This window comes from Poeciliopsis prolifica, unplaced genomic scaffold (assembly GCF_027474105.1).
Source record: "Poeciliopsis prolifica strain line A6 unplaced genomic scaffold, Auburn_PproV2 SCAFFOLD049, whole genome shotgun sequence".
Lineage (NCBI taxonomy): Eukaryota > Metazoa > Chordata > Actinopteri > Cyprinodontiformes > Poeciliidae > Poeciliopsis > Poeciliopsis prolifica.
Window position 1 is genome coordinate 2919793 of NW_026562424.1, and position 27780 is coordinate 2947572.

Genomic DNA, 27780 nt, shown 5'->3' on the forward strand with positions numbered 1-27780 from the left:
TGATAAAATATAAATAAAGATGCATGTACGCCTTTCAAATTAAAAAAAATATATTAGAAATTTGTAAATGATTTTACTTTGACATTTTTTTTATTCTAATATTAAAGGCTATAACACAGTTTAAATAGTATAATAACCTTTTGCAAGCTAATCTTTGTCTGTATAAAATATAAAATTCCAGAGGTAGGACAAGCATTAATAATGTGCTTATTTGGCAAATTGTATATCAAAGATATAGGTCAAATTATAGGTCATTGTAAAACCTAATATATATTTTTTTAATGTTGTTTCAACAGGAAAAATCAAACCTCTCCACTAGAGGGCAGCAAACACTGACACGAGACTGAACATCCAGTTGAATGGCGTTTAGAATATATGGAGCAAATAGGATCATACTGTCATATTAAATAAATACAGAAATGTGTTCCGGTGAGATTAAGATAACAAAGTGTTAAAGGTTTTAAACATGTTTTTGACTAAGGCCAGATTTTTGTAATAAATATGTATTTTTATTGATTTTATGTAATTTTCTAGTCTTAAATATTATGTTTTCATTGTCTGTACGTGTAAATCATTACAATTTACAGAAATAAAGACTTGTAGACATCAGTTTATGTGCAATTATTATATATTACCCGTTTCTGAGTTATTGGAATAAATGAATTTTGCAATAATACTCTAATTTGTTGAATGGGTTTGTATTTCATGCTCTTCTGTCTTTGTGTGAAAGTCTAATAATAACCTTCTTGGTTGTATGTCAGTTTATTTTTAAACCTAGAAGTGACACAAGGTTGCATGGCAGTCTCGCCATTTTAAAGTGTCAGAAAAAAAACCCCCAAGTAGGTGTGAACTACTGAACCATCTCTACCAGCCAGGGCTCAATGATCCTCCATTACTATAATTACTAGAAAGCTCAGTGTGCCATCTGCTGGCCTGAACAATTATGTACATATCGTCTGCCAGGCAGGTTCTCTAAATAATAAGCTTTAACAGAAGCATGTAAACAAGTGTTGCCATGTTAGGAGGAGAAAGCTGGAGTCCGAAAAGGCCAAAAAGGGTCGAATACAGAGTCAGAGGGATTTACAACAGGTTTAAAACAGGAAATGTCATCTGTTGTGAAGCAGTTGGAAGATTTCCACCTCTTTGTTCTTTAATTTCATCTTTTCTATTGAATCTATAGATTTAGATTCATAAAATGTTACATTGCCTCTTTTGGTTGGGTAAATAATATCTAATAGTCGTCATAAATCTGTCAAGCCAAAATTGCGAGGCAAATGTAATCATAAAATAATGGTTAATCTGCAGTTAATAATATGCAATTAACTGCAATTAGAGGCAGTTTTATTACACATATTAGAAAGTAATGATGAAATTTTTACTACATCTAATGGAATTTATTTTATACATTGCATTAATTTTGTTTTTCTTTCTCTGTTGTTGGTTATTTTAAGTATATTTCTTAGATTTTGCATATTTGGTTGTTTTGTAATATTGCATTTCTTTCACAGCACCTATAGATAGATAGATAGATAGATAGATAGATAGATAGATAGATAGATAGATAGATAGATAGATAGATAGATTTTTATATTTAATTATTCTTAACCGACTTAATTCATACATATTTGTGCAACCTTGTTTATTTTGGTCTCTTTTTCGTTGTTTTGTTGTCAAGTGTCTTTATTCACAGTTTCCTATAAATAAATCATTTTTATCAGTATCCTCTTCTTTGATTTGGTGTCTTGTATTTGTCATTGCATTTCAGACTTACTGCTCTATCATCCAACCTTTAGAAAACATAGAGCATTCGGCAGCATTTAGTTTGCAAATGAGCGTCAAGATCTGGATATGAATTTGCAAACTAAATTCTCCAGCACAATAAATCTGGTTGTCTCGGGATTTTCTCCGCTTGCACTCGAATGCGTCTCAGCAAACTGCTGCGTGCAGGGACAGCTGCTCGGTATTTGGTGTTGATGAATAGTTATCCCTTCAAAAGGATGGAAATGTGGAAGAGCGAGCAGGGCTTGTTGGCAGACTGGTAGCCGGTGAATGGAGGTCACAGCAGACACCGAGTGAGACACAGAGGAGGAGAGGGAGGACGGACAGCGGCTATCCGCCTTCAAAAATGGCGTCTCCGGAGGAAAATGAGTAAAAAATATTTAAACGCGGCCTATTTCTTTACACTTCCTCGTTCGGCTTTCAAGTATATTTTTCGTGTTCTTGCGTCACCCTTTGAGGTGTGAACGACCCAGTTTCTGGTTTTACTCGGGCGGCCTTCGGAGAAAAGAGGGGCGCGGATATTTTGGGGGAAATAAAAGCAGCCCCGTTTTATTTTGATGCGTCGTTGCTGACAGCTAGCATCTGCTGCTAGCCCCACACAGCTCCGCTCCGGAGGGGGGTGGGAACCATTTGCATGCGAAGAGAGAGCAAGAGAGGAGAGGAAAAAAAAGAAGAGATTTTCAAATTGGGGATTTTCTTTTTGCTCGTCCATGGGGAATGATTGCTACCAACGTGGCCCCGTCGATTGCTGTCTTTTCTAGAGCTAGCATCAGCGTAGCCAGAACTAGCCTGAAGAAAGGGGAGGAGAGACGGTGGAAAAAGGACGCGTTCAAGTCAAATGTTTAAAAGCAATTCGCCCATTAGAGAGCAAATCCGCGGCATCTTCATCATGACCGTGACCGGTTTCAGACCGAGGAAATGATAAAGGCACTGGAAAAGGTGAAAGACTGGCTTTTTTTGGAGGTGGTTGGATTGTAACCCCGTAGACCCCCCTCTTTTTTCATCCAGCTTTCTCCTCCTCCCCACCATTTCTCTTTCAATATGCTGTTTTCCACTCCTGAGGACTTGCTTATGAAACCGGGGAAAATAGCTTGAAAGCGAGAACGTGGAAAGACTGGATATTTTTTCGTGCCCTGCTACGTTCTCGTCGCTTTCACTGTAACCGCTCCTAAATGGATAGAAATTACCCGGGAACAGGATTTGGTGATTTGGGCGCAGGAGCAGGATGGAGTTACGACAGAACGGCAAAAAGGTAATGCATCGGGATCCAGACAATGTGCATGCATCAAATCCGTGCTACTTCGTGCAGGGCACTGTGTGACCTCCCGTGTAAACAGATTGGGCAGCCAGGAGCTTCATTTACAGCGGCGTGCGTAGTGCATTGTCATCCAAACAGTTTGCATAGTAATATTATTATAAACAGGAATGGATAAACGTGTGTCGTGGGGGTGGGCGGGGTGGAGAAAGGAGAAGGTTGGGGGGGTGAATTGAATGTGATTGACATACATGGGGCTTTAGGTAGGACCTGGCGGGATGGATGGAGGTGGGGGATGTCTGAGTGTCCATTGGAATTATTGTTCCCTGTGTTGCAGGCCTGAACACTGATAAATTCATAGGGATTGATGGGAAAACTGCGAGGAGTGCAGACGCAGCAAACCCCCTCTCAGCAACCCCCCTGACAGTAATCAACCAGATAAACTGATGCATATTAATTAAACGCGTACTTCACTGTCACGCTTAATAGAAGCAGACGTATAGAAATAATGCATCACTGCTTAGATGTCAACTTGGGTGCGTTTGTGATTTAGCGGATTTGTGATGGTTGTGCTTGGTTTGGTGCTCATTTGCATATTACAGCTCTGCCAAAAAAACAAAAAAAAAATCCATCCTGTGCATCGAAGGTGCAATCTGCAATTTGACTCGATTAAAACCAGAATTCAGGTGAACAAATCAAATTAGAGGATGAAAGCTGCACAGAATGCGTGAAGGGGAGCCCTGTAGTTTAGCCTTGGTTAGCCTGGCAGCTAGCGCTCCGTGTTGCAGGGAAGCAGAGCAGAGGCCTGTCCTCGCAAACATCATCCCCGCATTTCTGCTCCAAACGTCCAAGGGAATAATAGTTTTTCCTGTTAAAACTCAAAAACGCAATCTGCGCCTTTTATGAAAGCCGATTTTTGCCAAACAAATATGCTTATTTGTTTTTGCAAGCAGCTTAGCTCGCATTTGCGTCGGCATGCACCATTCAGTTGTTAGCTGCATCGCCATACTAATTAGCGGTTACAGACATGCTAGTTGTTTGTCTGCGGAACAAACTGACGAAGTGTGTATTTTTTAATTTAGCTGCACATTGCACTGCAGTGTCATACATTTTATTTATTCGCAACGCAGGCCTTGCACAGTTCAGGCCTAGTCTCTGCATTTCTCCCCAAATGATGCTACCAAATGCTAGCATGCATCTGTACAGGCAGGCAGGCACGCATTTCATCTGCCTCCTCTAAGACCAAATTATCCAGATACAAAGAACCATATGAAGGAAGTTAGGAAACAATTATGTAACGAAATTGCCTTTTGGTTGCGTTTTATTGATTGGAAGCAAGCCATTATTTTGTAATTAAGTATGCATCCCTGTATGAGCTTGACAGATTTATGACTACTGTAATAGATATTAGTAAAATGAGGATGGTTGTAATTGTGGGATTCCTTCAAAAATAAATTGATTTCATTAATAGTTTTTGGTTTTCTTGTTAATAGAAAACTTAATTGTAATTTGGAACAAATATAATTAATTACCCTTATGCTAGAAGAACAGAATAATTCACTTGTGTGATTTTGTGTGCAGTGAAGCTAACCTCCACCTAGTCATTTTCAGGGGTCAGATTTGGAAACTGCCTGCATTTATGTTAATATGCTCTGAAGATTGATTGACACTTCCACCCTCCACGCCCTCCCCATATCCTCTTCCTTCCCAGTCTGGTCTATGGGAGTTCCAGATCATCCCACCCTGACTCCGAGCTCCTTCACAGACAAGCCTACTCCACCCCACACCCTCTGCAGGGCTATGCCACCAATCACCACCCAGGGAGCTCTGGCCAAGGCGGGGCTTGGGGAGCAGCTGGACGGAGTTTGGGTAAGATAAATGTCATACCTTCCATGTCACCACCATAAGGGGCCCTGCCAGTGAATTATTTGGTCAACCTGTGCAGGATCTGGTTGGTTATTGTAACAGACAAATGTGCAAATTTTGGCTCGGTAAAGTTTAAATCCTGCGTTCATTCCTGTGCAGCTTTGCAAGTGTTCTGCAGGTTGTTTTGAGCAACAGTCATTAATATATTGAAAGGTGGATTTGGAGTTGCAGTGCTGCTCACAAGTTTATATACATTCACAACTTAATTTAATTATGTAATTATGTTAGTAATGATAACATAATTATTATGATTTTAAACCATTCTTCTTAAGCCTTTTACAATTTTTTTAAAAATTCCGGGCGAGAAATTGTCCCAAAAATTATTGTTAATAGAAAACTTAATTAAATTAAACTATAATATTGTTGTTTTGAGGCCATTTTCATGTAATGTCATAATAATGCAAGAAAACATGCTCAAAGATGAATAAACTTTTAATTTTTATGGACATTTAACACTAAAACTGGTAGATATTTAAAATATTCAAAATGAACAAACAAAACAACAGATTATGAATGAATTATGAAGTCTCCTTTATCAAAATGTCCTACAAAAAGGCCAGTTGAGACCAAATCATCAGACTGAAGACTTTTCAAATCCAGTTTTTGGTAGAGAAAAAAAGAGAAAAACATTAAATCATGCAAATGGAAATTATTGTGCTCGTTTTAATTATCATTCAATTAATTTATGGCTTATTGCAACAGCTTCTGTCAGGTCAGACTGAATAGAATATTAAGTATTAAACCACAGTGGGGAACTTCAGGTGTAACGTTGATTTACACACAGATAGAAGTATAGAAATATATCAAAGCGAAATTAAAAATTACATGCTGTACAGTAAGAGCAAAATTACAATGTATTTATTAAAAATAGTATACCAATGTGCAACTGAATGACATCATTTTAAAAAGTGTACAAAATGTACATGTGAATTTGAAAGACACAGATTATTCCCAATAAAAGAAAATAAAGTAAATAAAGGCAAAATTATTTAAAATTAGTAAAATAGTCCAAATGTCATGATCATACAGCATATAATTTAGTAAGTTATAAAACCAAGAGCTGGGTAAAGAAGTTTGAATACAATTTTGGGTTTTCTTCACAAAATTATACATAGTCAGAAATACATTTTGTATATAAGCATTTAGTTTTCATGTGTATTTGGGATTATTTTCCTTTTGGGACACCCAACTATATCCAGGTTGCAGAGTTCTGATCCAAAAAATAGCAAAAATAAATTGGTTATTTTTAATGAACAACTGAAAAAGCAGCAAAAGAGAACCCTGTACCTCTTCTCAGACATGGTGGTGGGCGCATCATACTGAGGGTCTGTTTGACATTTGATAGACTAAGAAAAGGGAACTACTTTCAAATTATTCATTTTCATCTTAAACCAAAGCTAACCAATCGGACAACAATCTAAACACACACCAGTATTGGTCTTAGAATGAATAAAGAAGCTGACATTGATTTGACCTCTGACCCTACCCCTGTTGAAAAAGTTAGTATTATAACAGAAGTTTGGAAATGGCTGCAAAAGCCATGTGGTTACTTAGCAAACTGCTAAAGGACGACTTTCTAAATATTAGTGGGAACTAATGTATGTACTTGAGCTTATATGGATCATTTTGGCTTATTTGAGCTAAAAGAAATAAATTAAAAGTTTTCAACACTTATTATATTGTATAATAAATGTTAGCAACTTATTATATTATATATTTTTTAGGTTATTTACTGTAAAAACTGGCATTATAAATGATAAACTTATTCAAAATACAAATTTTTGAATAAAGCTTTACGTTTTTCACTGTTACTGTCCCTTTGTGCGATCTGTAGTTTTCTCTTTTATTTTTGTATTGTTTTTCCCACATACTAGTTAAAAATATATTGAACATTTTTAAGCGATTGTTGTAATTCTGTATTATCTCCTTCTGTAAGGTCTTTCTGGGCTGTTTGACACTGGCCTGCACCACGCCAGCCCCTCCGCTCCTGACGCCTCGGTCATGAACCTGATCTCAGCTCTGGAGTCCCGAGGTCCCCAGCCTCCGCCCTCCGCCTCCTCGCTCCTCTCTCAGTTCCGCACACCATCCTGGCAGACAGGTGGGGCCATGTTAAATCCTCCCTGATGTGTTGACATTCAACCAGACCCAATGTCAATATGACATTTAAAAAAAGCAACCCTCCAATGTTTGCCTACATTAATATTTGGACACTTTGTGTGTGGGTGCATTCTGTTAAAAGATTTAAAAGGGGTCCATTATGCAAAATTCACATTTTGCACGTTTTTACTATTTACATTTGAGTCTCTGCTGCTTCTGAAACAGCCCGAAAGCCACCAAGCTATTTTTTGACAATAAATTAATGTTTTTTTGTTGTCAGGAAAATTACCCTTTTCAAAAACCTCCCAATTATTAAGTCATGTTCAACAGGCGATATGCTGTCACCTAGCAACCCAAGCAGAGCTCCAGAACTTTTGATCAGCCGGTTTTATGACTGTATGAGCTGTACAATGACTGCTGGATAAGATAAATGTTTTGTCACCATCCAGAAACCATTTGCTACATTGTTGTAGTTTGTGCAGGTGGCTCCACTTATGCTTTTCAAGATGTACTGTAGTATCATTGTGCATCAGTTTGCAGCCATTTTCACATGCAACTGTAAATGTTGAGTTGGGGGCGTGCTCAACAGCAGTTTATTTGTATATAAAGTGACAGGAGGCCCTAAAACAGCTCATCCTGAAAGGACATAAGCAGAACTAAAATTTCATTATCCAAGAATTATTTCATGCAAAATTTGTAATGAACATGTGTCATGTAGCCTTTACATGAAACATGTAAAGGCTATCTCAATCTAAGTAACCATAATAGGTCACCTTTAAGGATTTAACTGTACATAAAACCTGTATTTAAATTTATTTAGATGATTTGATTAATTATCCAATGTTTTTCTTTTCTAACAGCGATGCACACGCCTGCTCCTCCTGAACTGTTCATCTCTGGAGCCCTCCCTGGCTCTGGATCCTTCCCTTCCTCTTCAGCTCTATCAGCCTATCAACATCCAGCATCTTTTTCCAGTCGCTCTTTCCCCACAGCTTCCCTTTCCCTCCAGGAAACGCCCACATTTAGCCCCACCTCCAACGGTCTGCTCTCCCCTCATGACCCTCTTATACACATCAAAGCGCCGTCCCAGTCCAGCCTGGGTTTTGATAGACTCCTGTCGTCACAAGGTGCCGCGGCTGCCGCCGCCTACAGGGGCAGCCAGGACCCCACGGGCGCTTCGTCGGCCCAGGCATCTTCTGCCAGGCACCTGCAGTCGCACCAGTTCAATCTGCTATCATCTCAGCTTCAAGACCAATCTTCCCAGCTGTACAACCCTTCTGTGTTCTCCTCAGCCCAGCCCCAACCTCAATCCCAGTCGCAGTCGAACTCGGCTCAGGAAAGGGCCATGCCCCGACAGGACAGCGTCATCAAGCACTACCAGCGGCCCACACCTGCACAGTCGCAGCTCTCCTCCTCGGCTGCTCACTCTCTCCAGCACTATCTCAGCTGTGGAGGAGCGGGCTACCAACAAATTGCCACACACCACAGGCATGCTGGCCTTCCCTGCAGCCCGCTGGGTGACCAGAGCCCCTCCTCCGACCACAAGCCTGCCCCTCGCACTGAACAGTATCGACCCATCATTCAGCCTCCCTACTCCTCATCTTCTTCTACCTCTTCCTCCTCTGCCGGAAAGGGTACAAAAAGTAGTTCCAGTAGTGGTTATTCTTCAGGCAGTTCTGCGTCGTCATCAAGGACTCCTCATACGCCCCCCTCGGCTTCTTCAACCTCCTCCTCCTCGTCCTCTTCTTCTGCAACGTCAGGAGCTCACCCTTCAAACTCGATTCCCACGTCTAGCTCCAGCGCTGCTCCGTCTCGACAGCAGCCGCCCCCTCAACCTGCTCCACCTCCCCCTACTCCTCAACAGCAGCCTCCCTCCACCTCTACTTCAGCTCCACAGTCTCTGCCCAAGTCCTGCTTGTCTGGTTACGGCTCCCCAGTGCCCCCTGTAAAGACCCCCACCTCTGCTCTTACTGGTCAGACTCCACCTCAACAACAGGCTCAGTCATATTCTCCCAATCAGCCGCCTACATCCCACCTGACACAGTCCTATGGAGGCTTCAACTCACCACAAGCCCAAGACCTGAGCTCTGGTACGGCTGGAAAAGGTTATGGAAATTTAGGTGGGCGGAGCCATTCATATTCGACTGATCTGTACGGAGCTGATTCTGCTTATGGATCACTGCCCTCCTCTTTAGGTGGAGCGGGCAGCCCATCACTTGGTTACGGAGCTCCAGGTCACTCACCTGCCCTTCTAAGGTCAAGTGGTTCCTCAGGTAGTGGAGCATCTGGGGGAGGAAGCAGCAGCGCCACGGGGAGCGGGAACTCCGGATCCGGAGGAGCAACGGGAAACAGTATGACCAGCGAGAGAGGTGGTGGAGGCAGCGGGGGAGGTTCCTATCATATTCCCGACTCCAGCCCCTCTCCATCGGGCAACTCGGGCATAATCCGGCCGGGTCTGCACTCCCCAGTGCCCACCTGTCCCACTCAGTCTCCAGGAGGTGCTGGCTCTAATAAATACATTCCCTCTGTTCTCTCTCCTACTTTTCTTGCATCGCCCCAGGCATACTCCGATGCCAGAGGTCCTTCCTCCCAACCCCAGTCGTATCATTCCAATTCCTCCAAAGCAAAACCGGACGGGTCTATGATGGGCGTGGGCTCCCAGAGATCCCAGGAGGAAGTGGATGACGACGAGGAGTTCTTGATTCAGCATCTGCTGCAAGCCCAAGCAAGCCCTGCTCCTCAGGCTGCTCATCACCACACTCAGCAACAGCCTCAGCAGGCATCGCAGCAAACGCAACCGCAGCCTCAGTCAGTACCCCCGACCAGCGATTCGGGCAAAGGGATGAGTTATGACATGGGCAAGACCCCTGAGGAGAGGTACCACCCCCAGAGTGTTATACGTACCCACAGTGCGACGTCTTCTGCCGGGGTGGGGAATACAGGTTCTGGAGGGTCCATTTCCGGGCTTGACAGCCAGCTAGAGATGTCACTAAAGAAGCAGCAGCATCAACACCATCATCAGCCACAGCAACCGCAACAAAGGAGCGACCGATCTGTTGGGGGCAGCAGAAACGGCAATGGAAGAGGCAACGCCGAGCAAGTGCACTCGCACCTCCATCATCACGACGGCCTCAGTTCTGTTGTCCACTATGGCCGGGGCGACCCCTACACCCAACACTCTCTTGCCGCCCAACACTCCTCCCACAGTCAGCACGTGTCCTCGCATTCTCAAATGCCGCCTCACCAGATGGAGCTCCAGAAGAAGCCGCAGGAGCGTGCGGAAATCCCGTATCCTCGGAAAACTCCTGAGCTGCAGCAGCAGCATCCGCAGTCCCAAGCCGCTGTGTCCCTCATGGACTCCCCCACAGACCAATCCCGTCAGCCGCCACACTTGCTGCAGTCGGTGCTATCCCACACCACCCGCAACAAGCTGGAGCCCCATCAGCCGCACCACAAGATGGACTCCCACCGCCAACACCAACAGCACCACAAAATGGATCCCCTCCCTCTGCATCAACATTCAAAAATGGACTCCCACCCTCAGCATCAGCAGCACCAGAAAATGGACTCCCATCAGCATCCCCAGCACCACAAAATAGACTCTCACTCTCAGCACCAACAGCACCATAAAATGGACTCCCACAGCCAACAGCAGCAGCACTCTATCAGCCAGCAGCAAGCGGTGATGGAAGGAGCCGGCGGGAGACTGGGCTCCAGTAAACATCAGTCTCAATCCCAATCTCAAACCACCCAGCTCCAGCTTCAGCTGCAGTCGCAGGCGTTGGAAGTGGCAGCTGCCCACTACAACCATGGCGCACATCAGCATGACCAGAGCCAGGTCAAGCAGAGCTCCGTGGTCTCCTCTTTGGACATGCTGGAGCGCTCGCTCTCCCAGACCTCCAGCGCTGACGTTGGCGTACCAGAAGACCGGCGTGGAGGACCGGGCAGTGCAGGGCGGAGCGGTGGCGGAGCCGGCGGCAATGAGCGCCACCGGCAGTCTCAGCAGGAGCCTCAGAGGCAGCACCCTCCCCACCATCAGCCGCAGCAGTCCCACCACTCCGCCTCAGAGCTGCACTCCTTCCTGACAGAGCCCGACATCGGCTTGTCCACACCGTCTCATATGCACCACCTGTCGCAGCATCACGCCCAGCAGCAACAGACTTCTCAACACCACCTCCCTCACCCTCAGCAGCAACCGCCTCACCCTCACCACATAAACCCGCCCTCTGCTTCAGCCCACCCCCAGAATCAACCCGATCCCCAGCAACCGCTCCCAAGCCAGCTCGCCTCGCAGCAGAGCCAGCTGGACCAGCAGCGCTCCGACCAGCATCAGTTCGATACGGTCAGCCCGGTGGAGAAAGCAGAACAGAACCAACAGAGCAACCGCTTTGTTCCGTTAACCTCCATCTGCTTCCCAGACTCACTCCTTCAGGATGAGGACCGCTCCTTCTTCCCAGGGATGGAAGACATGTTTTGCGCAGAGGACTACAAGTCAAGCTGTGCCGGCGGCGCCGGTCCAGGCCCGGAGGAGATGAATGAAAGCCACCCCGGGCAGGAAGGGATGGACGCGATGAAAGCCGGACAGAGTGCCGGAGGAAGTGCGGGCGGTAGCGGACCCGGTTATGACATGATGGGTCACCATGGTGGCGATCAGGGGTATGAACCGTACTGCCACGGCCTGGAGGAACCCAACAGCAACACCATGACTCTAGATCTAGACTCTCTCAAAACCCATGAGCTTCCCTCTACAGTCAACACTGAACAGTTGGGTCTGATACAGTCCCAGCCCCCAGCCATGGGGATGGGCTCCAACCCAGCTGGTCCAAACAACACCGGAGCAAAGCTCTCTTCTGGTCCTGGAGGAACCGGCTCTGGAGCCGGTTCCGGAGGCCTGCAGTCGCCCATCTTCTGCTCATCTCGTCCCAAGAAACTCCTGAAATCCAGTTCGTTCCATCTGCTAAAGGAGCGCAGGGACCCCAACACACTACCTAAGAAAAGCTACGCCCAAGAATATGAATTTGAGGATGACGAAGATAAAGCCGACCAGCCTGCAGACATCCGGCTGAACAGCCGCAGGCTGCCTGACCTTTTACCAGATTTAGTGTCCAGTTGCAGAAAGGGAGGAGGCGGCGGATCACTGAGCCCCTTAATGGGCGACATCGATTTCTACCACGCCTCTGGCTACTCCTCGATGGGTTCACACTCTATCCTTCCTCCAGACGGACCCAAGAAGAGAGGCCGAAAGCCCACCAGGCCAAAAAGAGAGGGCCCCCCAAGGCCCAGAGGCAGGCCGCGTATCCGCCCCATGCCGGAGCCCTACACCCCACGGGGCATGATGGGAGAGATGGGTGGATCAGGCGTTGGAGGGGGGTTCAGCGTGGAGGGACGGGGGAGAGGTAGAGGGCGTGGAAGCCGAGGAAGAGGAGGAAGGAGGGAGGATATGTACATGGAGATGAGCGGGAAGGAGCAGGATCAGATGCATTCGCACCACCTGCAGCAGCAGCTCCATCACCAACCCCAACAACCGCAGCAGCATGAGCCCATCCCGCCTCTCAAGGTCAGTGGCCCAAACAGCAAAACAAAAAACAGATCTCACCTGTCGCTATTGCAAATTTTACTGGATGATAAATTGTCTCAGAAATGATTGCAATAAATGATAATATTAATGTTTTGACACCATTTCCAAGTAATGTTATAATAATCATAGCATAGAAAGTTTGTAATTTTAAACATCAGTTAACTTTAGTTTTGTAAAGAAAACTTAAGACCCAATGAATTTGATCATTTCCATTCAGATTATTAATACTTTTTAAAGGCCAATCTTCATAATCCATTTAATTTCTGGTTTTGGTTGTGTGCAGTATTTATTTATTTATGTATTGCTTTAGGCATTTATTCCGGATATCAAAAATTTCAGTTCCAGTGCTAAACGTTCTTTACAAAAATAAAGTTTATTGATATTGGAGAGGTGAAACTTGTTTATTATGCCATCATCATTATAGTGTCTCAAAACAATATTATTGTTATAACTTCTGGGAAAATAAATCATCCAGAAAAATTTGTTATGATTTGTGGTTTTCCTACTTGACACAGGAACTAGAAGATATTTTAAAATATCAGCTTAGAAACTTAAATAAGTGGAAACATTTTTTTAATGAAAGGCATAGTCAAATATCAAGCCCAAAATTATACCAGAACCCTGAAGTTTATGGTTTCCCTGAAATTTATCAAATGTTTTGCAAGAAGCATGAAAACTTGTACTGGAACTTACAATGAATATGTATTTTTTTTTCCAGTAAATACCGTTTTTTGAATCTGTAAACTCTGAGCTAATGATGAATTGATTACTACATTAGTTGATTTTTTAAGTAATTGATTAATCACGATTAAGCTGATAAATTGTTTCAGTTCTTGTGTATTTTAGCCGTTTTCAAATCATCATAATTATTCTGCTGTATGTAAACATCAGGCCTGGCGTTTGGCAGATGTTGGTGTTGTGAGGAACCAGATGTTGCTTAGTGTGATTAATTTGTCCCCACTCTTATTTTAAATTCATTTAATTTCAAATGGATGACTTTTAAGTCGTTTTTAGATTCTTGACTTTCTCTCTGTTGATGCAGATCAAGTTGCCTGTTGGTACTCTGTCCTCTTCTGACGCCTTGCTGAGGACAGACTCTTTGTCTGGCACCGACCCGGCTTTGTCAGACGGCTCGGTTGGCTCGGCTCCGTCGCTCGGTTTAAGTCCTGGACCTCCCTGCAGCACTGAGAGCACCAGGAGCCAGGACAAGAGCAAACAGAAGAGCCACATGATAAGTGAAGGAGTGGATGAAGAGGGACTGGATGAAAGGGTAAAAGTTCTTCCAGAATGCTTCAGTTTAGGGCTGGGCGATAAATCGATTATATTAATAACATTTTAGGTTTTTCAAATTTACATTTTTGAAAAATCTGGATATTTTTGTACGTTTCAATAGTTCAGAGTGATGTCAGCTCAACTGGGCCGCCATCTTGTTCATAGAGTATTTTATAGCTTCTGTTTATTTGGACTTTGAATGGTCAATTCTACGACAGAAAATTATACTAATAAAGTCTTACAACAATAGTCGAAATAATACGAGAATGAAATCATATCAGAATAAAATTTATTTATAAAAATTCCAACACAAAATCAAGAAATTTAAATGAGGAATGTAGAGCAAATTGAGAATTTATTCTTAGGGATTGGTTTTAAAGACAGCACTCAATTCAAATACTGATTCTCTTTTTGAAGAAATGGCTACATTAAATTATTATAACTCTAAAAGCTTTTTTTTTTCTCTTAAAATTGCATTGTTGTTCTACTGACATTATGATTTATTCTCGTAATTAAAGAAAAGTTTTCGTAGCCTTGTCCTAATACTCTGTCGAATGACTCACAGGAAGGCTGACTGAAATAAAAAACACTTTTTGAAATTTTCTGTGAGGAGCAAAATAAAGAAGGAACAAAAATCTGATGATGTGTGAAAAAACTTTGAGATTTAGTTTTTAATCCATACCTCCAGCCCTTGTGAAGCCCCATTACAGCTGCTTGAAGTTGAATGTTTGATAGTTGTGAGGCTCACAGCTGATGTCTGTCCTGCTTCTTCCAGGGAGATGAGAAGGACTCTGAGTCCAAAGCTGGCTTTGTGGCTTCGTTCTTGGACTTCCTGAAGACGGGGAAGCGGCCTCCGGGTTTGGACATCTCTCCGGGAATGGACCACGACAACGGCGAGACGTCGCCCTGTAAAGCCGGGGGTCTCCGCCCGCTTTCTCCGGCGCCGCCTCCCCCGCCGCCGCCGCCTCCGTTTGGGGACGGCGAGGGGAACGGCGGACTGGCTCTCGGCAACTGCCCCAGCCCCAAGCGCTTAGAGGACGAGCTGAAGAGAAACCTGGAGACGCTGCCGTCTTTCTCCTCCGACGAGGAGGATTCAGTCGGGAAGAACCAGGACCTCCAGAAGAGCATCTCCTCGGCCATTTCAGCTCTGTACGACACTCCTCAGCTGACGTCCAACATCCAGGCTCCTCTACCTCCCCCACCGCCGCAGCCCCAGTCTCAGCCTATCCAGGCTCCTCTCACCCCCACCATGGAGCCTCCCGCGCTGAGCCCACAGCCCACCGTGCAAACCACACACTCCCAGCCCGAGTCTGTGGAACCGGACATCCTTCCTCCAGAAGACGGGGACATGGAGGAGGACAAAGAGGACGAGATCGAAGAGGAACGGAGTGCAGGAGAGGAAGAAGAGAGGGATGTAACGGAGGAAAGGGAACCCCAGCTAGAGACGCTGGGCGCTGCTCCTAAACTTGACGGTGAGTTTCACCGGAAATTTTACGATCTGGAATATTTTTATCCTACCTATCACTCATTTTTTACATTTTTGTTTTAAACAGTAGATTTTGGCCAATAACCACGTTATGAAAAAATCGTAGTTTCAAAACCAGAAAAGTTCTCTGTCATTAGGACTGGCATAATATCTCATTTTCCTTACCCAGGATTTATTACTATAATGTAATAAGTGTATAATATATACAGCACTTATGATAATATTTAAGAAATATTTTCTTCTTGTCACAACTTGTCTGTTGGATTGTTTATTTGATTAATGAATCGCAAAGTTCTATTTGTGATTCTGGTCATTTCTGTGTGCATACAATTTATCTGGAAAAGTGTTAGGAACCACATTCAGTTTTCAGTATTTTGATTTTTCTTTTTATAGTTATATGTTTTTGTAAAATGAACATTGTTCTTTTATTCTACGAACTACTGACATGTTTCTGAAATTTCAAGCAAAAATTTTGTATTTATCTGCAGAAATGAAGATTCAGAACAACGAAAAGATGCAGTGCTTTCAGACCTCAAATAATGCAAAGAAAACAGTTTATTTCTGAGTTATGTTTAAGTCAGAAAGAGTTCAGAAATCAATATTTGGTGGAAAAACCATGAGGTTTTCAATGCAGTGGTCTTTTTATTTTTTCCAGACCCGCATATAAATATAATCTGCTTTACATCAAACTCTGCCTCTGAATCTTAAACACAATAAAAACTCCCAACATGATACATTACATCAAAAAAGTAACCTGATTTGTCTGACACAATTATCTTATTTTTTATGTAAACTTGATCAGTAAAGCTTCATTATGTTATGTGCCAAAAAGTAATCAAGTATGACATTTAAGAGGTGAATCACATTCACTAAAGAAAATGCAAAATGATGCATTTTAATCATATTTTTACAGAAAGTAAAGGTTGTGACACTGTCATAATTTCATACCAGCCCAGAAAAGCAGCAGGATTTTCCATAATCCTGAACATATGCTTAGTTCTGTATAAATTCTTCACTTATCTGGGTAAGAGATTAAAATCTCTGTCTCTTTTAAGACATACCTGGGCAGGAAGGAAATAAAACATCCTTATCTGCTACAAACAAATACCCCAGTCATTCCACCAAACCCATAAGGAAAAACCTGAACGAAAACATTCACGCCAACTCCCTGACTGGTTGGAAATGTTCAGGTTTCTAATGTAAGCAGGGACAGTCACTCTAAAAGGTCAGAAACCACATGATTGGCAGATCTCTGTGTCTTCTGCGAGTCTTTGGGGTCACTGTGACGTGGTAGTTGCTTTTTAACTCAACCAGGGTTGTGTCAAAAGGTCCGAGTGATTTTGAAACCTTCGGTCATGATTGTTGTTTTTCCTGTTAACCAAAGATGGCTATAATTACTTCTCTGTCAAACTGTGCGGCAGATTTAGGTGGAGCCTTTTCTGAACTTAGCTGTTTAGTTTGTTAAAAGACCAAAACAGATTCTGGTCCATCTTGCCTTTGCTCAGATTCCTTCTGGAGCTGCAATGAGATAATCAACCAATTTTTCCTGTCACTCAAAAATCCAATCTTTTTCCAATCAGTAAATGCACCACATAACACTCTTTGGTGTTGAAGTTGCTATGGAGTAAAGACTTCAGCTAACAAGTTCTCATCAGTAAAACATTTTAACTGATTGCTTATTAAGGCAGCACAATTTGTGGAAAGTTTGTTACTGTGACGTTATTTTGTTCAGTGATAAAACTGCATTGATTACAATGAGTTTTAGCTTTTTATTTAAGTTCTAGGCGTTCAGGTTATAAATTTGTAAATTCATTAATGAACTGTTTTAGTGCAGTCAATAAAAAATTTTTCCAGTACAGATGGAGTCGATGTTTGCTATGAAAGCAGAAAGACATCAACTGTTTTAATTGTTGTTGTTTTTGTCTGCAGTTATTGCAACGTTCAGTGATTTAATAGTGTTTCACTGGTTTTTACTAATGTTGTGCAACTAATTAATAGGTTTATTTTTTAGAAAATAGTAGAGATGATTAGTAATGAAATGTTCAGCTCTGAACTGTTTGTTTTGGATAAACTCCATTTTGTTTTATTCCTGTTCGGTGGAGTTGATTTTTATGAAATATGACAGATTATGACCCCTGACCAAACCAAAATAACTCTGTCATCTCCTGCTGGTGGATATGATTTATGCAAGCTATAAAATCACATTTTCTCACTGATGACAACGGATAAGAAAACAGAAACTGAACAATTACTTGAAATCCTTACATGTGAATAGCAACAGGCGTTCATTGTATTATGAGAACAAAAAAATTACTTTGTCGGAGTTGTTGGGATTGCAACTCTCCACAGCATCAAAGGATATCTGTATATTTTAAAATATTATTCAATGTAATTACTATATTCATATTGAAGGCGGTTGAATTCAGGAATAAAAAAAAAACACCCCCACATTCAACACCAACAGTGAAGCCTCAACTTTTTCTTCATTCACACATTGAAACAGTTCAAAGTATCTTTAGTCAGACTGAAAAATCCACAATTAACGAATAGTTAGACCAGGCTGAAGTAATGCTGCAATGATTATTCAGATTAATCACGATGAATCGATTATTGAAATAATCGTCGACTAATTTAGTAACCGATTAATTAACTGGCGTATAAAGACTCAAAGGAAATTGTTGAAAGAAGAACATTCTCAGAGCAGTAATTAAATCCAAGTTATTTCTAATATATATATATATATATAAGATCAAAAAAGGAAAATCTGTTAATATTTTTACTCAAAACTCCTCAAATGGCAGTTTTAGCTTCTATTCAAAATCTGTAAGGTCAGCACTGTTTTCTACTTATTTTTTTAACTAGTTAATCTAAAAATAATCAACAAATCAGCCTAAACACTGTGTTGCTGTCAGTGGAGCAATACAGTGTTGGAGTTGAAAATACATTTAAATGCCAAAAGGTGGAGTTTAAACGTATTTTTAGAAGCATTTTTTAAGCTGCAGATGCATCCTAAGCTACAAATGATCAAGCGTGCATTAAAGGAATGCTACGTTATTGCATTGTAGGCAATAAAATGTTTATTTTAAATAATTTATTTTGAAGTATTTCTAATATTGCATAAAAAGGTTGAAATGAAATGGCATTTTTTAATCCAATTAATCATCAGAATAGTCTGTGGCTGAAGCAATAATAAAAACAATCGTTTCAGTTCATTCAGGACGAACAGCTGAGTCTGTGGTTCAGTTAAAGATGACCACTTGTCTAATGGGAATCTGAGCGAGGCTTTAAAAGCATGAAACTTCAACTATTAAGTGAAGTGAAAGAACCTCAGATGGAATATATTCCATTCATTGACACCAGCCTTGTTTAGTCCGCTTTAATCAGTTTGTCTAAAAACTCCGGTTTGTGTGTTAGTGAATGCTAATCAATCTCTGGTCAGTCTTAAAAACCTTGGTCTCTGTTTGGTTGAAATGAACTCTGACTCCAAAAGCACAAATTGAACTATAGGACAGGGCATTCTGGGTAAATACAACTAAAACAAGGACGAGTCTGGCGGCAGAGGGAGACATTTCTTCCTCCCAGAGGGTAATTTCAAACAGGAGTTCAACTTTCATGGATGTGATCTTCTCCTTGTTCCTTCCAGCTCCTCTTCCTGAGATTCCTCCAGAGCCAGAAACTCCCGAGCAAGCGTCTGCTCCTCCATCTCCTGCTACATCCTCCTCTCCCTCTCACTCGCCCCTTCCTCCTCTCTCCCTCCCCTCACCGCAACCTCCTCAAGAGGAGCAGCAGGTCGACTCCGTGCCTCCAAGCCCCGCCGCTCCCACGTCTCCTTCTCCACCTCCGCCTCCTGAACCAGCCGCTCTCCCTCAGCCGACCACACCGCCTCCAGCTTCTCCTCCTCCTCCTCCTCCTGCTCTGCCTCCTCCACCCTCGGCCCAGAAGGAGTCCCCCATGCCGTCGCCGGAGTCTCCTGCGTCCCCCGAAGAGCCTCCGGCCCCTAAGATCACATCTCTGCACCTCGCCCAGAAGCAGGAAGACGCAGCCATTGTTGGAGAAAGTGAGGAGGATGAGAGTGAGAGCGGAGGAGAGGGAATCTTCAGAGAAAGGGACGAGTTCGTGGTGCGGGTGGAGGACATCCGGACTCTCAAGGTATGTTTGTGTCCACTTAGGGCTGCCAATGAGTCCAGATTACAGTTTTGTAAAATTGGGATTTTTCCCCCTATTGTTCTAACAAGCATGGTTTACAGCTTTTGCTTATTTGGACTTTAAACGACAGAGAATTAGAGCAACACTAATAAAAATATATATATTGGTGTGAATAAAGTTAAAATATTCCGACTTTATTCTCATTTCTTTTTCGTAATATTACAAATTTAGTCTAGTAATAGTATGTAATCTCAAAATACTGCAACTTTATTCATTTGTTATTCTTACTTTATTTTCAAACATGTTTATTCTCGTAATATTATGACTTTATATTCATATGAGTTTATCTTGCAATTTTACTGCTTTATTCTCGTGATACTAAACTGTAACCTTGAAATATTAAGACTTTATTCTCAATATTTTGACTTTGTTCTCATGCATTTTTATTATCATGATATAAATTTATTCTGGTAATTCTATGACTTTATCCACATGATATTACGGCTTTATTCTCATTTGAGTTTAAAATAACGGCTTCTGAGCATCTGGTGAAGTTTTATAAATAAGCTTATTCTGCATTTTTTTTTAGAAAAGGGAAAAAAAACAGCAACATTGAATCGGATCTTTTATGAAAGTATCAGAGCTTTTGTCTTAAGTCTGTACCAGTCATCCATAGCATGCAGTAGGTTGTAAATGTGCGTCTCTGTTTCCTGCGTTTGTGCACAGCTGGCTCTGCAGACGGGCCGCGAGCCGCCGCCCATCTGGAGGGTGCAGAAAGCGCTGCTGCAGAAGTTCAGCCCGGAGATCAAAGACGGCCAGAGGCAGTTCTGCGCCACGAGCAACGTGAGTTTTCACCTCCCACCACCCGTTAACCATCCTGCTTCAACTTCACACTCTGACATGTTTAAGCAAACAGAACATCTTATGTTGTTGCTTTTACAACATTCTGACAATATGTTTCTGTTCTAGTATCTTGGCTACTTCGGAGATGCTAAGAGACGCTACCAGCGGATATACGTGAAGTTTCTGGAGAACGTTAACAAAAAGGATTATGTGAGGGTTTGCTCCCGGAGGCCTTGGCGGCGATCTGCTCCCGGACTCAGGTAACTTTCCTTGACATTCGGTGCACCTTTAACTCTGAATAATGTAACATCATCAGCAAATGGAGTAAGTTTGGAAATATGTTATGGAAAAATGAAAATTGGGGACCAAGGAGAAAACCTTGTGGTACCCCACAGGCATCTTCTCAACTGAAAAAGGTTTTTCATTCTAACCTGAATTGTTCTTTGGGATCAATAAAATATCGAACTTGAATCACCAGGGCTCTATCTTATCAAACATTAGCATTTGTTATTTTTCCAATTGGCAATCATTTATTTAGTGCTAGAAGTTAAGCTTCCAGTTATATTTTATCTAACAGGCGACAGTCCCTTCCTAGAATGGCGTCCCCACCTGCTACCCAGGCGCCGCCGCCTCCTCCACCGAGGGCAGCAGAGAAAGACGAACGAGTGACTCCACCTGTCCATCAAGAACAAAAAGAGAAAACGTCCAAAACCACAACCACGACAGAACACCAAGTGAAGAAGGAGGCTGCAGCCGCTGTGCCCAAAGCCAAAGAGAAGGAGAAGGAGTCTGAGAAGGAAAGAGAGAGGGTGAAGCGGGTACAGATGCAGCAGGAAAAGGCGGAGAAGCGGATACAGATGCAGCAGGAAAAGGCGGAGAAGCGGATTCAGATGCAGCAGGAAAAGGCGGAGAAAAGAGCACAAATACAGCAGGAAAGGGCGGAGAAGCGGGTGCAGCCTCAACAGGAAAGGGCGGAGAAGCGGGTGCATCCGCAGCAAGAAAAGGTGGAGAAGCGGACGCAGCCTCAACAGGAAAAGGTGGAGAAGCGGATGCATCCGCAGCAAGAAAAGGTGGAGAAGCGGACGCAGCCTCAACAGGAAAAGGCGGAGAAGCGGACGCAACCTCAGCAGGAGAGGGCGGAGAAGCGGATACATCCACAGCAGGAGAAAGCGGAGCGGCGAATACAGCAGCAGCAGGAGAAGGTGGAGAAACGCGGCGGAGCTGCGGACCGCGGTCGGGCAAAGGAGGATAAGAAAACCTTGGAGAAGAAGGAGAAGGCCGAGCGACCTCCCAAGTCTAAGTCGACCAAAGTGAAGGCTGAACCTCCACCCAAGAAGAGGAAGAAGTGGCTGAACGTGCCCTCATCCGTACCGTCGTCTTCTGACTCCGACTCCTCTGACGAGGCGGCGAGCGAGAATGAAAGTGAGATATCAGCTGGATTATTACGCCGTGCGTTTTGCCCAGTCTGCTGTTTCCATTTTCCAGCTGTAAACTGTTAACATGTCCCCTCCCAGTGCCAGTTAAGGGCGGAGTGGACAACCGGGCCATGAGGGAGATGTTCAGGAGCTACGTGGAGATGCTGGTGAGCACGGCCCTGGACCCAGACATGATCCAAGCTCTGGAAGACACAGACGGTGAGAACGCCTCCATCTTTCTGATAGGGATGCACCAATCTGCTTATTTCACTTCTACTACTGACAGAAATATCTGAGGTTTATCAATCAATCAAATCTAATTTATATGTGATGCACATTTCAGCAACAAGGCATTTCAGATTCCTTTACAAAGCCACAGAACACAGTGAACAAATTAAACACTAGATTTTGCTATGGTTGCACATCAAATTGTTGCTCAATGTTTCATTGGTTATGTTTCAAAAGCAGCTGTAACCAGGGGGGTTTTAATCTACATGTAAAGAAACTCAGTGTTTCACTTGTTTTGCAGTTTTCAGGAAGTTTGTTCAGAAAACTATCATCTGTTGATACCAAGCCGATACGAGAAAATCAGCTTTGATTCGACTTGAAATGTTTCTCTTTTTTAAAAGAGACACAAAAAGTTCTTAATTACAAACTCATTTTATAACTCTGCACCAGTACAGCACACTTACATACACTATTAGCTTCACAAACTTTTAAAAACAACTTTATTTTGTTCAGACTCTACAAAATAAATAATAAACTAACAAACATGACAGGTGGACTACTTGCTCAAACGTTTAAAAAAATAAAACTTTTCACTCTCTAAATGGAGAGTTCAAACTATAATTTAAAATAAATATAAAGCATCGCATCGCTGAGAGTTGAAAGCAAATAATTATAATGAATAGATGTTATGGATCGAGCTCATTATCCCGGAAAGCAGATCTGGGGAAAAATATTTAGACCAATACTGATATTAATACAGAATCAGTGCATCTCTAGTTTCTACCCCGATCAGACTTTCCTGAAGCAGATTTATTCAAAGACATTAAGTTGTTTTGCCTTTAAAATAGAAAGTTGGGTCAGGTTGAATAACAGGCACCGCTGCCAAGTGTCGGCTTGGTCGGCCAGCTGAGCAAACTTACTTCAAAGCAGAAGAGGATTAGTTGACTGTTGAGTTTGCATATTCATACCTGCCCTTTAATGAGTCCCTCAAGCTTAAATAAACAAGGTGTGACAGACTGGAAATGAAGCTCCACACCCAGAACGAGCTGCTTTACGTTTGGCCCTTGATATTAAAATGACTGGCGTCTGCATGAATAACGAGTAATGAAAACCCTCCTCTTCCTGATTGGCCGGCAGACGAGCTGTACCTGCCCCCGATGAGGAAGATCGACAGCATCCTGAGCGAACAGAAGCGGAGGTTGTTGAGGAAAGTCAGCATGAGTTCCCAACACCAGGTAATCCGTCCTGCCTGACAGCTTTCAGCTTTTCAGCCTTTTCTTGACTTGAATCCTGGAAAATGCTGGTGTGTTTTTAAGGTTCGGATGTACCTTGATTTATGTGTAAAGCCCTTGAAATTGGTCGGTGTTTAAATAAACTACTGAAATTCCAAAAGTGGAATTTAGAATTAGATTAAAAGCCTAAATTTAGAAGATATCATTTCTATCTGAAACCAGGTATTTAAGAATAACAAAAAGATGCAGGCGCATTTTTTTCTCGCCATCTGAAGTTAAAACTTCTCTTGTTTTTGTTCAGTTAGTAACAGAAATTATTTCTAAACATTTTTTTTTATATTTTGCAACTTTTTCAGACCAGTCCGGTTGTGTGTGACACTTTTCAAAGCATAAAAATTTGTCACATTTTAGTTTACCCTTTTTCTACTGCAGAAAACTATCACATTATATTACTAATAAAAGTAATAAATAACATCATATAGTATTGAATTAAAATTGTTTTCTTTTGTTAATTTGGATAGTTTTTTTTTTTCAGTGGTGCGGACAAAGTTTGAAAACCCAAAAATGCTTGAAAAGCTCTTAAATTTCACTGTGGGAAACATTTACATTATTATCTACATACATCTTATTATTATTATGTACACTGCAGCTAATTCATTACATCTGTGAATTTAAATCTGATCCAACTTTTATTTGATGCAGTAATTTATTTCAAAATGAATTTTATTTGCATCAAATTGAGGTTTTCTCTTTATAAAAGTTGCTGAAAACACAATCTTTGTTTTTTTTAATCATCATGTCTGCTAATAAAGTTGACCATTAGAAAATACTAAATAACTTTGAAAAAAATCTAGTTAGTCCTTCCATTGTTTAATGTTTCGGACTTGGTAGCTAAAACTAAAACCATGAAATAAACTGCAACTTTGTTCCTGTTTTTGTTTGTCAGGATGTTCTGCATGCTTACCCCCAAATGATGACGGACTCTCTGGACACCGTAGTGGTCAGGGTGCGGCTGACCGGCGACGCCTACAACCGAAAGACCCTCAACAGAGTCAAGAAAACCCTGCCTAAACCACAGGTAGCGTCACAGGACTCGGATTATTTCACTTACCAGACATAAAATTAAACATAAAATACTCATATAAAGTCTAGTTTTCGTCCAATCTTTAACATATATTCTAAAAATGTCTTCATTTTAGTGAAAACTCTCTTCATGGACCTGCAAAAACAACTACTATATAGAAATATATAATTGTTTGAAGTATTTGATGAATATTTGCAGAGATATAAGTAAAAACTGGTGTTTCTGATTTTTTTAAAATGAGAAAAAACATTAAATTTAAATAAAAATAACTCTTATGATTGATGTAGCTCAACAGGAACAAGTCTGTGTGTGTTTATGTATAGACACTGAAACTTTGGTTTGACAGATTTAACCTTTGCACTAAATGGAGAGTAACACCTGCTGCAAGTTTGCAGAACAGCTTCACGTTTTCTCTTTTGTCACCCGAAACAATTCAGACTGACAGAGTCAAATTACGGCAAAAATGTGTGAAATTTAGAAACGTTTAGTGGGAGCACAGCCATCATACACTTCTGTGTTTTTATGTTATTTTAGACAATTCTTTTGTAAATTTTAAGAAAAAATTGTATTGCGCTCCTATTTTATTGAGGTTTGATTAGTAACTGTTTAAGTGATGAGAAAAACTCTTGATTTTGACATATTTTCACTGGTTAAAATCTGAAAAAGTGCTTTAAAAGGCTGAAAACTGACACTTCCTCTGTGTGACATGGTGAGGATATTTCAGGACAAAAATAAAATCTCAGCTTTATTGGACGATAAATTATCCTAGAAATTATTGCGATAAACTATAATATTGTCGTCTTTTAGTATTTTTGTGTAATATAATGATGATGACATAATAATGCAAGCATTTCCTCAACAATCAATCATTTCTAAACTCTGGCGCTGGAACATCTAAATAAATAAAACCAAATGCAACCAAAATTATTAATAATTAGGCTCAGGTGATGATAATTGGGCAAAATTGTTTTGTGTTTTTTGGGCTCGTTTTGATTTGTCATGCAATTAATTGATTTATTCCAAACATTCAGTCAAAGATTCCATTAAATAATTTGGATCAAATCATATTAGAGTGTTGGAATGGCCTAGTCAAAGCTCATGCATAAATCAATTTGGAAATTTACAGAAGGACTCAGGTTATCTCAAAGGAAAAAAATATGCAAAAATGTTACAAAAATCCCATTAAATCAAATTAAATTTTGAATTTTTCATTCTCCTGACTCGTTTCTTCCTTCAGGACCTTAAGTTGTCGTCTGAGACGTACCGGATATACAGTCTGTACCACTCCCTGCATCACTATAAGTACCACACCTTCCTGCAGTGCAAGAAAGAGGTCAGTTCTTCGTCCAATCATTTTTCAGGATCTCTGTGTTTTTGGCGTGCTGAAAGCGTTGCGTTTGGCTCAGAGCTGCCCGTGTTTGCGTTCGCAGACCAACACCATCGAGCAGGCGGCCGAGGATCCGGGCCAAGAGGAAGTGGTGCAGCAGTGCATGGCCAACCAGAGCTGGCTGGACACCCTCTTCAGCTCCTTCATCGAGCTGCTCACACTCAGCACCAAAGCCTGAGTTCGCCTCACCAGGAGACACACACAGAGCTAAACTTTAAAAAAAAAAGAAAGAAAAAAAAAGAAATGGTAAATAAATAAAATCTGGAGGAAAAGCCCAGACGAATCCCGCTGTACAGCCCCCACACCCTCTTCGAAAATCTTTTCAGATCCGAGCAGGAAGTTTTCCAGGCCTTCGACGAACACGAGAGCGCCTGTTGACCCGACCTCGGACGCTGGCCTGTTTTCATTTTGTCTTGTTGTTGACCAATCACTAAAGAAATGTCTTACTTTGTGAGAGTGGGACCCTTCTGGATGAAAGGAGAGGGGGAACCGGATCGTTGTTCAAAACAAAACAAAAAAAGAAAAGGAAAAAAAAAGACGGAGAGAGAAACAAGGAGGAGCCGGAAAACCAAGTCGACGGAGGAGAGTCACTGACGTCTTGTTAACTGTGTGTCATAAAAAGACAATAGTTCAAAGAGAAACTATTACCGCTTAGTTTTTACATAAATTATTTTTTGAAAAGACTAACATCAGCTGTCGGCTTTTGAGAAGAGAGGAAGGCGGCGGGAGTGCTTTGTGCTTTTTGAGCAGCGCGATCGCGAATAGCAGCGTGAGAAGTTAGGGGGCGCTCTCCGGTCGTCATGCGTTACGTGGACGGGCAGCACCAGTCGGCCGTGTGTAATATATGAACGCATTTTTATTATTTATATGAGGAGGTTTTTAACTTAAAAACTCTCACACGCGCTGGTTTGCTGCCCCAGACGTTTTAAATAGCTTTTTATTTTCCACGGGATCAGTATACAATCATAACCCACATATCCGAGTCGTCTTCCCCTCTATACAGAAGAACAGGCGTCGAGACAGAACTATTGTATCAAATACAGTGGGTGTAAAATTTTAAAAAATGAGGAAAAAAAAGAAAAAAGAATGGTAACATTTATTTGAAACTTAACATTGTTGTGCTTCAGTTCAATCATCAGTCATGCAGGTGCAAAGAAAAGAAATATCCCTCTCCCGTGTGGGAAGAAGGAGTATAAATAAGTAATATTTAAAGAGGAAATAGTCATTTCATTTTTATCATTTTGATGTCTGTGCATACTATGACTTATTTTGAAAACAATCTGATTTTCCATAAAAAAGGAAAAAAAAAGATGTGTAAATACTGTACAGTTCTTGATGAAACTCTTTGTCCTTCTGTACATTAACTCTCCTGTATTTGAAAAACAAATAAAATCTACAAAGAACAAATGGTTTCATTTCCTTCAGCTACATGTCGAGACTCGGGGTGGGGGTGTTTGCCATATCGTCACATTCCTTTGTGAGGGAGAGATAAATTATTTCTAAATTCTTTCCAATTAAAGAATCAAAGATGGCTGCATCCTGCTGCGTTATTGCCTTTCTGTAGCAGTAAGAAAATGGCTAAAGAGGGAGATAAGTCCTGGAAGAGAACTTGTTCAAGGCTGGAAAATGGTTGATTTCTGCCCTGAACAAAGAGCCATGGATCAAATGAAAGGACATGCATGTGCTAGAATGACGTAGTCAAAGTACAGACTTGAAACAAATTGAGAATATATTAAATCACAACTGCTCTGCCCATCAAATCTGACAGCTTGAGCTGATTTGCGAAGAATTTGCCAGAATTCAGGATGGTCAAAAACAAATGCACACCACACTTTTCAGATTAAAAAAATTTTTTTTCAGAAATTGAAAACTTGAAAGCAAGGTGGGCCAGATAATCTCAAGTCCACTGAAATTTTGCAGAATAAATTTGGACACTTCATTTATTGAAACAATGAGCTAACTAACTAAGTGTTTTTACAGCTACATTTAAACATAAAACTAATTTTTATGAATCCACTCGAGATCTAAACTTGCGGGGAAGTGATATATATT

At 41.8% G+C, this 27780-nt stretch overlaps 1 protein-coding gene across 2 annotated transcripts; it reads left to right on the forward strand.

Annotated features, from left to right (window-relative positions):
• The first annotated feature begins 1920 nt into the window (after positions 1 to 1920).
• LOC129377688 (proline-rich protein 12-like) lies at positions 1921 to 27135 on the forward strand. Of its 2 annotated transcripts, none has more exons than XM_055057794.1 (15): positions 1921 to 3031; positions 4746 to 4903; positions 6897 to 7058; positions 7918 to 12614; positions 13678 to 13905; positions 14683 to 15379; positions 19037 to 19542; positions 20266 to 20382; positions 20509 to 20642; positions 20960 to 21804; positions 21897 to 22016; positions 23163 to 23260; positions 24204 to 24335; positions 25579 to 25674; positions 25772 to 27135. In XM_055057794.1, exons 1-15 carry the CDS (start codon positions 2952 to 2954, stop codon positions 25904 to 25906), a joined length of 8205 nt encoding a protein of 2734 aa, XP_054913769.1. In that variant the 5' UTR covers positions 1921 to 2951; the 3' UTR covers positions 25907 to 27135. The 2 variants fall into 2 exon arrangements, with proteins under 2 accessions (XP_054913769.1, XP_054913770.1); XM_055057795.1 differs by having other exon boundaries at positions 20978 to 21804.
• Positions 27136 to 27780: the final 645 nt, after the last annotated feature.